Source organism: Carassius gibelio, chromosome B16 (genome assembly GCF_023724105.1).
Source record: "Carassius gibelio isolate Cgi1373 ecotype wild population from Czech Republic chromosome B16, carGib1.2-hapl.c, whole genome shotgun sequence".
Taxonomy (NCBI): Eukaryota; Metazoa; Chordata; class Actinopteri; order Cypriniformes; family Cyprinidae; genus Carassius; species Carassius gibelio.
The window spans coordinates 27,259,828-27,271,759 of NC_068411.1; the positions used below are offsets into that span (position 1 = coordinate 27,259,828).

An 11,932-nucleotide genomic window follows, 5' to 3' on the forward strand; every position below is an offset into this window, starting at 1 on the left:
CTGAGGTACAATTACTTGTTTCCATTTATCAAATGTCTTTGGGTCACATACCTCCCTGCACAGCAATCCTTGATCCACGCAGAGACGGGTCCACTGTCGTAGCAGCACTTGGGTAGGCCGGTCTTCAGCTGCTCGCTCTTTTGGAACAGGCCTTCCTCCTCTGTCCATATAGACCCACAGTCGTGACACCACTGGACAACCCCGCTGTGCCCTCACCCACTCAGCCAGCAGGCTGGGGCCAACTCGATCTTCATTCATTTCTGCCCCTGCATCCATCCTTCGACCCTCCTCCAATATGACCTCTTCAACCACCGGAAACAAAAGCCTGGACACAGGCATGGACCACTGCAGATGCTACATAGCCACCCTCACCACATGGGGCACTCCCATCCTCTATAGTCCTGGCAGAGGTCTCATTCACAGGCCACCTGGAGAGGGCATCAGCATTTCCATTAGTCCGCCCCGGTCTGTATCGCACTTCAAACTGAAATCCTGCAAGCTGAGCCGCCCATCGCTGTTCCACTGCACCCAGATTTGCCTTTTCAGGAGAGCTAATGGATTGTTATCTGTGAAAACAGTAAAGGGAGACACCGCAAGATATTCCCGGAACTTTTCCACTATAGCCCATTTCAACGCCAGCAGTTCTAGTTTGAACGAGCTGTAGTTTTTATCATTTCTTTCTGCTGGACGAAGGCTTCGGCTTGCATAGGAAATCACCCTTTCCTTTCCATCTTGCACCTGTGCCAGCACTGCCCCCAAGCCTGTCTGACTGGCGTCAGTGTACAACAGAAATGGCAACTGAAAGTCTGCATAAGCCAGTATGGGTGCTTGTAGGAGATTCTCCTTTAATTTTTTAAATGCCATGTCCTGTGCCTCTCCCCATACCCAGCAGTCTTGTTTACCTCTGGCCGGTCGGGTGCGTCGTTTTGATGTCCCCCACATCATAGAGTTCAGGGGTGCTGCAATTTGGGCAAAGTTATTAACAAAACGTCTATAGTAACCAGCTAAGCCCAGGAAAGCCCGCAGCTGGGTGATATTCTGCGGAGTTGACCAAGTCTCCACTGCTCGCAATTTCTCTGGGTCTGGTGACACCCCTCCTTCTGCAATCACATGGCCTAGATAATGGACTTCATTCTGGAAGAGAAAACACTTAGCAGGTTTCACTTTCAAGCCAAAGTTCTCCAAGCGGCTGAAAACCAAGTCCAGATGGGCAATGTGGGCCTCAAAAGAAGGGGAGAAGACAATTATATCATCTAAATAGAGCAACAAGGTTTCAAAATTTTGGTCACCTAAGCAACTTTCAACCAGTCTCTGAAAGTCCTGGAGCATTGCACAACCCCATCGGCATCCGATTAAATTCATATAGCCCCATGGGGGTCACAAAGGCAGTCTTCTCCTTGTCCGCTGGATGCACCCCCACCTGCCAGTACCCATGCGCTAGATCTAATGTTGAAAAAACTCTAGATTTCTTCAATGAAGCCAATGATTCTTCAATTCTGGGGAGAGGGTAAGAATCTTTATGGGTAACACCATTCAATCTCCTGTAGTCTACACAGAAATGAAGGGTGCCGTCCTTCTTTCTGACGAGCACTACAGGCGCTGCCCAGGGGCTATAGCTCTCTTTAATAATATCATTTTCAAGCATATTACTCAAAAGCCCCCTCATTTCCTGATACAACTTTGGTGGAATTCTATTATACCGTTCTCTAATTGGGGCTGCATCGCCTGTTGGTATCACATGCAACACCCTATCCGTGTACCCATAATCCTCATCATGTTCTGAGAAGACCTTTTGATGCTTAGATAATAATTTAGCAATCCTCTCTTGTTGTTCAGTACTAAATTGTAGTGGGTCTAAAGGAACAGTCACCGGCCGCAACACCTGTTCTTGTTCTACATCCTGCACCGTATTCTGCCTCACCCCCACTTCCACGGTCTCATCATCCAATGGTCTTAGCACTACATCTCCTTGCTGCCTTGGACACAACTCAACATCAAAAATCTGCCCTATTCGACAGCGCTGAAAAAAGAGTCACTGGAACTGGAGAAAGATTTAGAATTCGGACCATAACTCTTCCCTTTGAAACTGTGCTCAGTGATCTAGCTACCAACAGCTGGCCCGGCAATACATCTTTACAAGGTTCTACTAAGCTCACATAATCCTTCCTGTCAGGTCGTAGACGTGCACATGCTTCTATCACCACCTCTGACTGTGCTGGAATAGTCTTTCGTCTTCCCTGCGGCCAGTAAATTGAACTTATCTGTCCTACCTCATCACCAAACTTTAACAGGTCTTCACAAACCGAAAACATCTGATGCCACACCTTAACCTGCACTTCACCTTCTCCTACACAACTATCCCCAGTCTGTGTCATCAGAAAGTCTCTACACTCTTTAATCACATTCATGCCGATTAGTCCTGGGTACAAAGATCCCTTTGAGTCTTTAACAATCAACACTCCCCTTTTTGGTATAGCTTTCCCACATATATTCAAGTCCACCTCAATATATCCTATATATGGAATCATTAACCCATTAGCAGCTACCAAATTGAACTTTTGTATTGGTGGGTACACTCAATTAAACAAGGTGTTTTAACCCCCTGTATCACCACCTCCACCACTGGGCATTGTCCTATTAAATTATCTTTCTTTTCCGATTGGCCACTACCCAATGTACCCACTGATCGGGCCTGTACAGTGGGTTCTAAAAGTTTAAAGGCCCCTGTCCTCACTCTACAGCCGCACACCGTCTTTCAATATGCCCAGCTTGTTTGCACCGTCTGCAAATAGGTCTTCCCTGCTGGTCAAATTGATCTGAGCTTCTTCGACCCCTCCTTAACTCATACCTAGGTAATGCATTATCACTACTAGGCAATAAGTGCTGTACTCCACGAACTTCTTTAATCATTCCAGCAACCATTTCCTTTATTTCTCCTTTCAACTGCAACACAACTTCTTGTTTAATCTCCTCAACCAATTTTGTTGCATCTGGGGCTGGCTTCAACTGGATTGTTACAGCTACTGCTTGCCTTACTTCCCCGAACTCCTCTGCTCGTAGAATTGCTTCTTTTCTTACTTCTATAAAAGAACTATCAGGGGCTCCTCTAACTATACCCTGAAGTTCCCTACGCAATCCTGCATCGCAAAGTCCCAAAATAAATTGGTCACGTAAAACATTACCCATAATGGTACCATGACCCCGATTATCCAAACGATTACTCAATTCTTGCAGTGCCAAGGCAAACTGCCTGACATTTTCATCTGTCCTTTGTTTACGAGTAAAGAATTGGGCACGAAGGGTTGCAAGGGGGACAGTATCTCCATAAATGCTTTTCAAAAATGACAATATCTGTTCAGCTGTCATGCGCTGTGCTGCTGGTAATGCTAACACTTCCCTTTTTGCTTCCCTATCAAGATTACTTATTACAGCAGATACTTTTTGCACTTCCGAAAAAGGGTAAATATTGAACATTGATGTCTGCATATTATACCAATCCTGAAAATTATTTCCCTGCGGCATTTGATCTCCATTAAACTTTTGACACCAGGGTGACCCCATCATTAATGGAAACATCACCATATTTGCATTTGTTGCTGGATTCTGAGCCATATCAGGTGCACCATCTACTCTCTGCTGCGCCCCACTAGATGTAGAAGGTAGCTCTACTGCTGGTTGTGTAGTTGACATTCTCCTGGTTATTGCCCACAGTCCAACCCTGCCGACTATGCCAAGTTGTAACCCCCACAAACTCTCTCTACCCAGGGTTTACAGGTTCTCTATGGGACTAAATACTTTAAGTGGGACAATATCCAAGAAACACTCAAATACCCAAAACTCCTTGACTAATAGTTTTATTATTTTACAATCATAATATTAAAACCCAGGGGTAGCAGGTTAATGCAGTCATAACAGGTTAAATTTAATTAAGAAGCAATGAATGATTTCAAAGATGTTAACTTCCAGCATAATAAAGTAACAACCATACAACCAGGATATACTCAGCACAAGATTTCAGTAGTTAGTCAATACATGCATTAAATATATTCACGTGATCACCTCTCACACATAAGTTCATTACAATGCAAAACCAAATAGTCATAAATAACACACCAATAAATGTATCAAATATTAATCACCACAAACCGTCAATCATACTCGTACTAAATATCTAGCCGTCGTCAACTGTATAGGAGGCGTATGGGAAAGGATAACCTGCCCACCCCCTTACACACGCACTCACTCACTCTACACACAAATAGCGCCGGGGGACCATTAGGTTCATACATACATCAGGGCCTCCCCGGCAAACACAGCAGGAACAGACATTAACATCCAACACAATAATAAAAACAACATGTACTGCTGGCTTTCTTACCCGCTACCGGACGTGGGTTCCGCGTTCAGTGAACAACGGCGGCCGCCAAACGTAAACGGGGAAAACCCCAGCAAAATATCCCTCCCGATCGATTCGCACGGGTCGCACAACAATCCTAAACCCACGTCCCAGCACGGCTGCTTTGGCAAGGAACTCAGCAGCAACAACCCAAACAACCCTCCCGCAACAACAAACACATCATACATTTATAATGCTTCCCTCTAATTACTAATGCCACACAGGTGTTCCTTTTCCCCAGCGCATCATGAGGAACACAGAGGACGCTCTCAGTATTGCCACTCCCCTTCTTTAGGCATGAGCATCTTACAATTAGGATCAATCAGAGCTGGGGGACGTAACATCTCGTTTAGGTATGTAACCATGGTTCCCTGAATAGGGAACAAGATGCTGCGGTCCTGGCCGTGCCATACCTTGATAGCATTCTTCTTCTTCAGTCATGAAATCTGAGCGAAATGGCGGGCGGCACCCAGGTATACGTTTTTACGAAATAATTATTTAAATTTAAGAGTACAAGTTATTTTCATACAGTGGTATTGACTTTGGAGTTAATAGTCTATTAAATCTAAGGTGTAAAGTCAGTAACATATAAGCAAAAGGTGTAAAGACGCTATCCTCCGGTTTCACAGGCAAGACTAATTGAGCCATGGCCTGATCCAGGCTTAATCTAAACCACTGATCTATAATATAGAACTGGATTGCTCATGACATCATTAAAGTGAAGCTGCCGCGCCGCCATATTGGTAATCCCAAGTGTGCGAAAACGTTCCATTGAATTAATAGGAATTTGTATGATTTTAATGAGAAAACATCACCTAACAAGTCAGTGTTTATAAATATGAAGTATCACTGTACATTATTACAATGCTAACACCCTAGGCATGTTAAAGGTTATTTTTTTAAATGTTGGGAATTTCCCCGACTTATTAAAAAGCTACGTTACGTTCATTACAGGAGTGAGCATCATGAACATGATAAACACCAGACTGACACGACCTCAACACAACAAACTACAAAGTGTTCGTTCTGAAATCCGAATTTATTCAGAGAAATAACTGACTATATACAGTACGGATTTAAGAAATAAATACAAAGCTTTTATTTCCCAGATAGTAAATTAAATTGTTTTATTTCATTATAGAGCAATATTAACAACATAATTATATTATTCATTGTAATATATTAAAATCAATTTCTGATACTAATACGTTCGTTTAATAATTCCTGAATAATTTTGTTTGTAAAGAAATAAGCCATTTTTGTGTTTGATCAGTTACGTTACCTGTGTCGTCAGTGCGCAGCAGACACACCCACCTACACGATTTAAATATATCGCTTATCCTGTCCCAAAAGACCGTAAACACTGCAGATAACATCTGAAGTAAACATTACTTTATTACACATAACATAAAAACGAGTCCCGTTTGACTGATCAGCTTCAAATCGAGTTATTTTAGGACAACGGTTTGAATGTAACTCAATGGTCTTCTTCTTCTTCCATTTTTCCTGGCGGTTGACAACATGTTGTTGTATTACCGCCACCTCTGGACTGGAGTATACCCACCACTTATATTATCTCTAAACTTTTAAATTCTTTTTAAAAGCCCTGTACTCTTTAAAAAAGGAAACAAAATTTGACACATCTTATCAGAACTTCTATGTAAAATATTTCTATAATTACATATAATTTCATTGGCTTCTACTTGCTCAATAAACCTTTCCCTCTCATTCTTATATTTCTGACAATAAAACAATACATGCTCTACAGTTTCTGAGTTATTTCCAAGACAATACTCACAGATACCATCACCATGCTTTTTCATTAAAAATAATGTACTGTTAAGTCTGGTGTGCCCAATCCTCAACCTGGACAACACCCCTTCTTCATGTCTAGTTCTACCTGACCCTGCATTTTTATTTAGGCCTACTTTAGACTGTAAGTTAAAAAGATGTCTCCCACTTGATTCATTTTCCCAACAGCGCTGCCATATTTCAACAGTTCTTGTTTTAATAATACTTTTAACTTCTGCTTTACTGTGTTTTATGTCAACATCAATGATATCTTTATCTGCTGCTCTTTTGGCCCATACATCAGCCAGCTCATTCCCCTCCACCCCTATGTGTGCTGGAATGCATAAGAAGGAAAACATTTTACCCGCCTTTTGCAACCCACTCGCTAACTGCAATACTTCAAGCAGAATGTCTTTCCTGGACCCTGAATGGGAATTCTTGATACTTAAAATAGCAGAACTGGAATCAGAAGCTATGACAGATTGTCTATTCCCCCCATTACTTTACCCATAACAGGGCAAGCCATATAGCTACAAGCTCTGCCGTATACTGCCAAATCATCACTTAGCCTATTTCCTACAGCCAAACCCAGCTCAGGAACCACATGAGTCACTCCCACTCTTTTATCTGCTCTTTTAGATGCATCTGTAAAAATAATCCTGTCATTTCTGTAGTTTTCTGTTATATATTTATTAACTATCCCCTTATCTACTCCACATACCTGCTTTTCCTCCAGCAGCCCTAAGTCCTCAAAAGTGCACGGGGGAACTGTAGAGTATGGTACTGTCATACAGATATTAAGAGCACTTAAACCCATACACTCAACTTTTTGTTCAATACCCCACCCAAAGCTTTTTACTTTTTTATTTAATCGCTCTTGACAATTTCTTAGGGTTATGTGAGCAATATGATCATCTCTATGACCTTTAAGATTAGCCCAGTACACTAGGGCCAGTTGATCTCTTCTTAAATTCAAGGGCATCTTCACATTTTTGAATATCTGATCTATTATTAGATCAAACAATATAGGGCTTACAATACTCCCCTGCGGAGTACCATTCTCAACTATATATTCATTACTTAATTCTCCGTTTATTTTAACCCTTAGACTTCTTTCAGCCAAAAAAGCTTTTATCCACTGGAGCATTCTACCACCAATCCCCATCTGCTGCAACCTGATCAACAATCCGTTCGTCCGCAACATGTCGTACACTTTTTCAATATCGAAGAATACTACCACCACTGCTTCTCTATTTACTTGAGCTCTTCTTATACCATCTTCCAAACATACTATTGGATCCATTGTACCTCTACCTCTTCTAAAACCACTCTGGTAGCTCTGCAATAACCCCTTTGACTCAACCCAGTAATTTAACCTATCGTTTACCATTTTCTCCATTGTCTTACCCACCTGCGAAGTTAAAGCTATAGGCCTGTAACTACTTGGATTATGAGGATCTTTACCAGGTTTCTTAATTGGCACAATTATAGACTCTTTCCACTCCTTAGGTATCCTTCCCTCCAACCATAGCTTGTTAAATAACAGCAACAGCGTAACTCAATGGTGCTCTCTGCTGGTAGGGATTAGTAAAATGGCGGATCGAACACTTCAGGTGGCTTCACTGCCTGTTGGCAGTTTAGAACGCGATGAGCGATCCAGTTATATATATAGATCAGTGGGTATACCGCCATTGACCTCCATTCATTCTGCACTCGTCCTGTGAGCGCCCTCACATGGAATCAGAGTGGAACTGCAACCAGTTCAGAAGCCGGAAGTGAAGTGAGAGTGAAACTTCACGTCATATTATATTAGACATTCTCTGACGTTACCGTTCGTGCAGTCGCGGATCGTGTACCTTCTTCAGTCCTTCTTCAGTGAAAAAGCAGGAAACTGAGATCATTTTAGGCTTTTACTGTCTATGATTTTAGGTCTCTTGTATCTCTTCGCAATAACATAATATAATAAAATAAATAAATAATACTAAAGAAAAAACATTCACTTGGCCTAGTTGTTGTTGTTTTTTTTATACAGTTTACTAAAAAAAATATTATTAAGAGTGGTAAAGTCTAAGAAGTTCAAACCTCCGTTTTTAGTTGTGTTCATAACCCCAGATTTGTTTTTCTTTGTCTTACTAATAACAGGGAGGGAAATTGCCTTAGTCACTGTGTTAGTATTATTTAGACTGTATACGACAAAGTATAATTATTACAGTTATTAACCATACTGACTAATACTAATGAACACCAATTGTATCATTGATTATTATATTATTTAATCATATATTACTATTAACAGGATTAAAACTTGGCAACATAGAACATAGCAAACACAGAAAACGAATGAAAAATGACATCTTAACAGATCGTAAACATTTTTAATAATGATTTTTTTTTTAAAAATCGGCTATACATTACACATTGTAAGTGTGATCTATATATAAAATTAAAACCGGTCTGTCATTTTGCTCTATCACTGAGGACATAGGATTTTTTTTTTTTTTTATTGTATAGCAAACGTAAATCTAGCTAACTTTGCAATAAGGCTTATATTTAAAAACAAAAATAAAAAATAAGAAACAGATTCATTCTCCTCTTGGCAAAATAAATATTTTGATTGAAATGAATTTTTTATTATAATAATTAATATAGACTTGAATAAAGCTTGTTTTACCTTGACAGCAGGGGACGCTATAGACTAGCACTGCTACAAAAACTGTGAGGCTACAGAAGAGTCCAGATGTGTTGAAGGAGGTATCTCACAAATTTATTCAGTCATTTTTTTGGAGGTTTACATTTCCAATTCCCTGTTATTTTTCCATGGAGCGGCTTTCCCTTTTTATAAAGAAAAAAAAATGGAATGTGGTGTGGGCAAAACGGACTTGATGTAGAATGTAGAGGAAACTTTCTCTCAATGCTTCTGACAGGATGAGAATAATTTCTACTCACCTCCATCACGTTCTATACTTATATATTTATAAATTCTAACACCATCTCACAATCGCTGTCATTTCCTTCCTAGGTTTCGGTTTAATATGTTGTTTAAGTGTTAAAAATCATCAGCAGAGTTTCACTAAATAAACATTATGAACGTGCCCTTATGAAACAAGTATATTGGAAATTGTTTCCAGTATATTGCAGTATATTGGAAAATATAATGTAATAGATTAGGCATATGTTCTTATATATTTATTTTTTCCAATATATTGCAATATATTGAAAGTGGCAATCATTTGTATATTTTGCAATATATTATATAATATATGTGTCATCAATATATTATTAAATGTATTCAAATATATACAATATTAGAAAATAATATATTACAATATATCACAATATATTTTAAGAAATATATTGGTAAATATATTTTCCTTTCGTAAGGGTAGACTCAGCCTGCCATGATTAAAATCATATCAAATATACCAAACAAACATATTTTTGTTAATATTTAAGCAAAGGAATTTAATACAAGAACAGATTTAGGGAGGTTTTCCGCCGTGGAACAAGGATATCCGTTTACTGATGGAAGCTGAAGTATATTAGGCCTGTTGTGGAGTAAGACTGAAACTTACGGATGCATATAAAAAAAAGTGTTTTCTTCTTAGATAAAATTGCTAAAGGGAGAAAACATGTTTTATATCAACATATTATTGCAGCTGCTTTTTCCAGGTGAGTTTTTTAATGTAATTTTTCATTTGATTTTATTTGTAGATGTTATTGACTAAATAGATTGAGATTGAGATATTATCAGAATTTTTGACTCTATAATACTCACTGAGTTTAAGGCAAATATATTTCTGCTGTAATTACTGCTCAATAAAATATTTAAGAGCTTATATAATTTAATAAATCTATTTCATTCTAGAAATTCCACGACTTTTGCATGTTTGGATTTCACATCTTTAAAATTACCATGTTTCCTAGAAATGATAGTTGTTGATAGACACTTAACCTCTAGTTGCTCCAGAGGCGTGCGACCTCTGACAGATATAGCAATTGCAAGTCGCTTTGGATAAGAGCATCAGCTGAATGAATAAATGTAATGAATAAATGCTTAAGCCTGGAGTAATGGATACGGGCACATTTTAAAATATATAATAATATAAAACCCTTATTTTAAACTGTAATGTCTGTGCATCATATATGCATGCCTATAGTAGAGTAAGATGCTGCATTTGAAATTGCTACAGACCTCTATGTCAAATAAGCTCCATGAAATGAGGAAGCTGGGTGATTTCAGGAAATTTCACTAACCCACAGTCAATGGTTTTGATGCAACACCTGCAACACTGCATGTTAAAGTTTCATAGTTCTCTTGCAAATACAGATCCTGTTGCTTCTCCCCACAGATAGTCCAAAGAACGTCAAAATATCAGTTTTGCCATCTGGAAAGATACAAGAAGGAAACTCACTGACTCTAATCTGCGAGAGCAATGCCAATCCTGCAGTGACAAACTACAGTTGGTTTATGATCAAAGAAGCATACGTCTCTTATATAGGATCAGATCGTGAATTCTCCATCAAATCTGCCAGTCAGAAGGATGACGGACAGTACTTCTGCACTGCTAAAAATGACATGGGTTCTCAAAACTCTACAGTCACGGCACTGAAAGTTGAAGGTAATTGTGAAATTGGAATACTAGCTGAATATTATGCAGTAACCTATAATACAAATCCAGTTGTTCTGACGATTTGTGCTACCCTGTCAGATTTCACTACCTCCCATTAAAACAGATGGTAGCATAATTCGATAGTGAAGATTTTGCTTCCAGCATGATATTAATAAGGTTTAAGGCTTTACATGAACACCTACCCCAACCCTGAAGTAGCATAATCTGATGGTGTATGAAACTTTGAGTAAAAAGAAATGTTAAATGTGACTAGTTCATGACTCACACATGGAAATAACATCTTTATACTGCACATTTTGGAAAATACTGCGTGCATACATAAAGCTTGCATAAGACATAGTAAGTTAGTTTACACAAATTATTTCATTTTTGTTTTTTTCTATAGTGCCCAGTAACCGAAATTTCTTCCTGACCGCAGCAGCTGTGTTTTTGTTTCTAACGGCTGTACTACTGTTAGTCATGTTTGGTCTCATTATAAGGTGAGTGGACGCACAGCATGTGATAATGTTGGAATGCTGAGAGAACATAAACGTGAACTGATTGCATGATTTTGTACTGTGTGGAAATGACTCTACACATTACACAAGCCTTCGATGACTTCCCCATCATCACGTACTGCGTTTATTATTGCACAGTTCTGATTTCACTATCGATGGGCCAGGCAAACATGGAATCAGTTTACACAAATCCTTCACTTACTAAATAATAAGTATTTGTACTATTCTGAGCATTCTAAGTTATTACATCTTACATCTTTACAGGAGGAGGAAGCAGTTTTCATCAAAGAAGCAGCCCACAGAACAGGTATCAAAGACGTGAACAGTTCATCTCATTAATTATCAAGGAATTATTATTGCGCACTAAATCAATACTAGTGATTTTTCATTTCTGATCAGACACCTGCAGTCACTGTCACAGAGGAGATCTATGAGAACCTGAGAAAATCACCAGAGTCTGAGGACAACCTTACCACAAATGTGCTATATGTAGATTTAAGGCTTGCTTCCTCAACCTCAGACAGGTAATGATAAAATAATGTTGTAATGATGCTTATTTGTGGGAGAAAAGCTGTGGAATTGATTCGTAAACCCTAGAATTGGCTGCGTTGACATTT

General features: G+C 39.1%; 2 protein-coding genes across 9 annotated transcripts in view; one reads left to right on the forward strand and one right to left on the reverse strand.

Annotated features, from left to right (window-relative positions):
- Positions 1 to 6,929, reverse strand: part of LOC127974648 (neural cell adhesion molecule 1) — a 31,651-nt gene extending 24,722 nt beyond the window's left edge. For 2 of the 4 annotated variants that reach the window (XM_052578082.1, XM_052578083.1), the window contains exon 1: positions 5,679 to 5,883. The gene's annotated coding sequence lies outside the window, so the exon portion shown is untranslated. Of the gene's footprint in view, positions 1 to 5,678; positions 5,885 to 6,908 lie in introns of those variants that run through there. The other 2 variants (XM_052578080.1, XM_052578079.1) reach the window with 2 other exon arrangements.
- The window catches only part of LOC127974642 (B-cell receptor CD22-like), a 42,492-nt gene that overhangs the window by 30,204 nt on the left and 356 nt on the right, over positions 1 to 11,932 (forward strand). Inside the window, exons 4-7 of one of the 5 annotated variants that reach the window (XM_052578064.1) lie at positions 10,537 to 10,806; positions 11,204 to 11,297; positions 11,580 to 11,622; positions 11,715 to 11,839. In XM_052578064.1, the coding sequence (XP_052434024.1) occupies positions 10,537 to 10,806; positions 11,204 to 11,297; positions 11,580 to 11,622; positions 11,715 to 11,839 (532 nt within the window). Of the gene's footprint in view, positions 1 to 10,536; positions 10,807 to 11,203; positions 11,298 to 11,579; positions 11,623 to 11,711; positions 11,840 to 11,932 lie in introns of those variants that run through there. The other 4 variants (XM_052578065.1, XM_052578066.1, XM_052578067.1 and 1 more) reach the window with 4 other exon arrangements.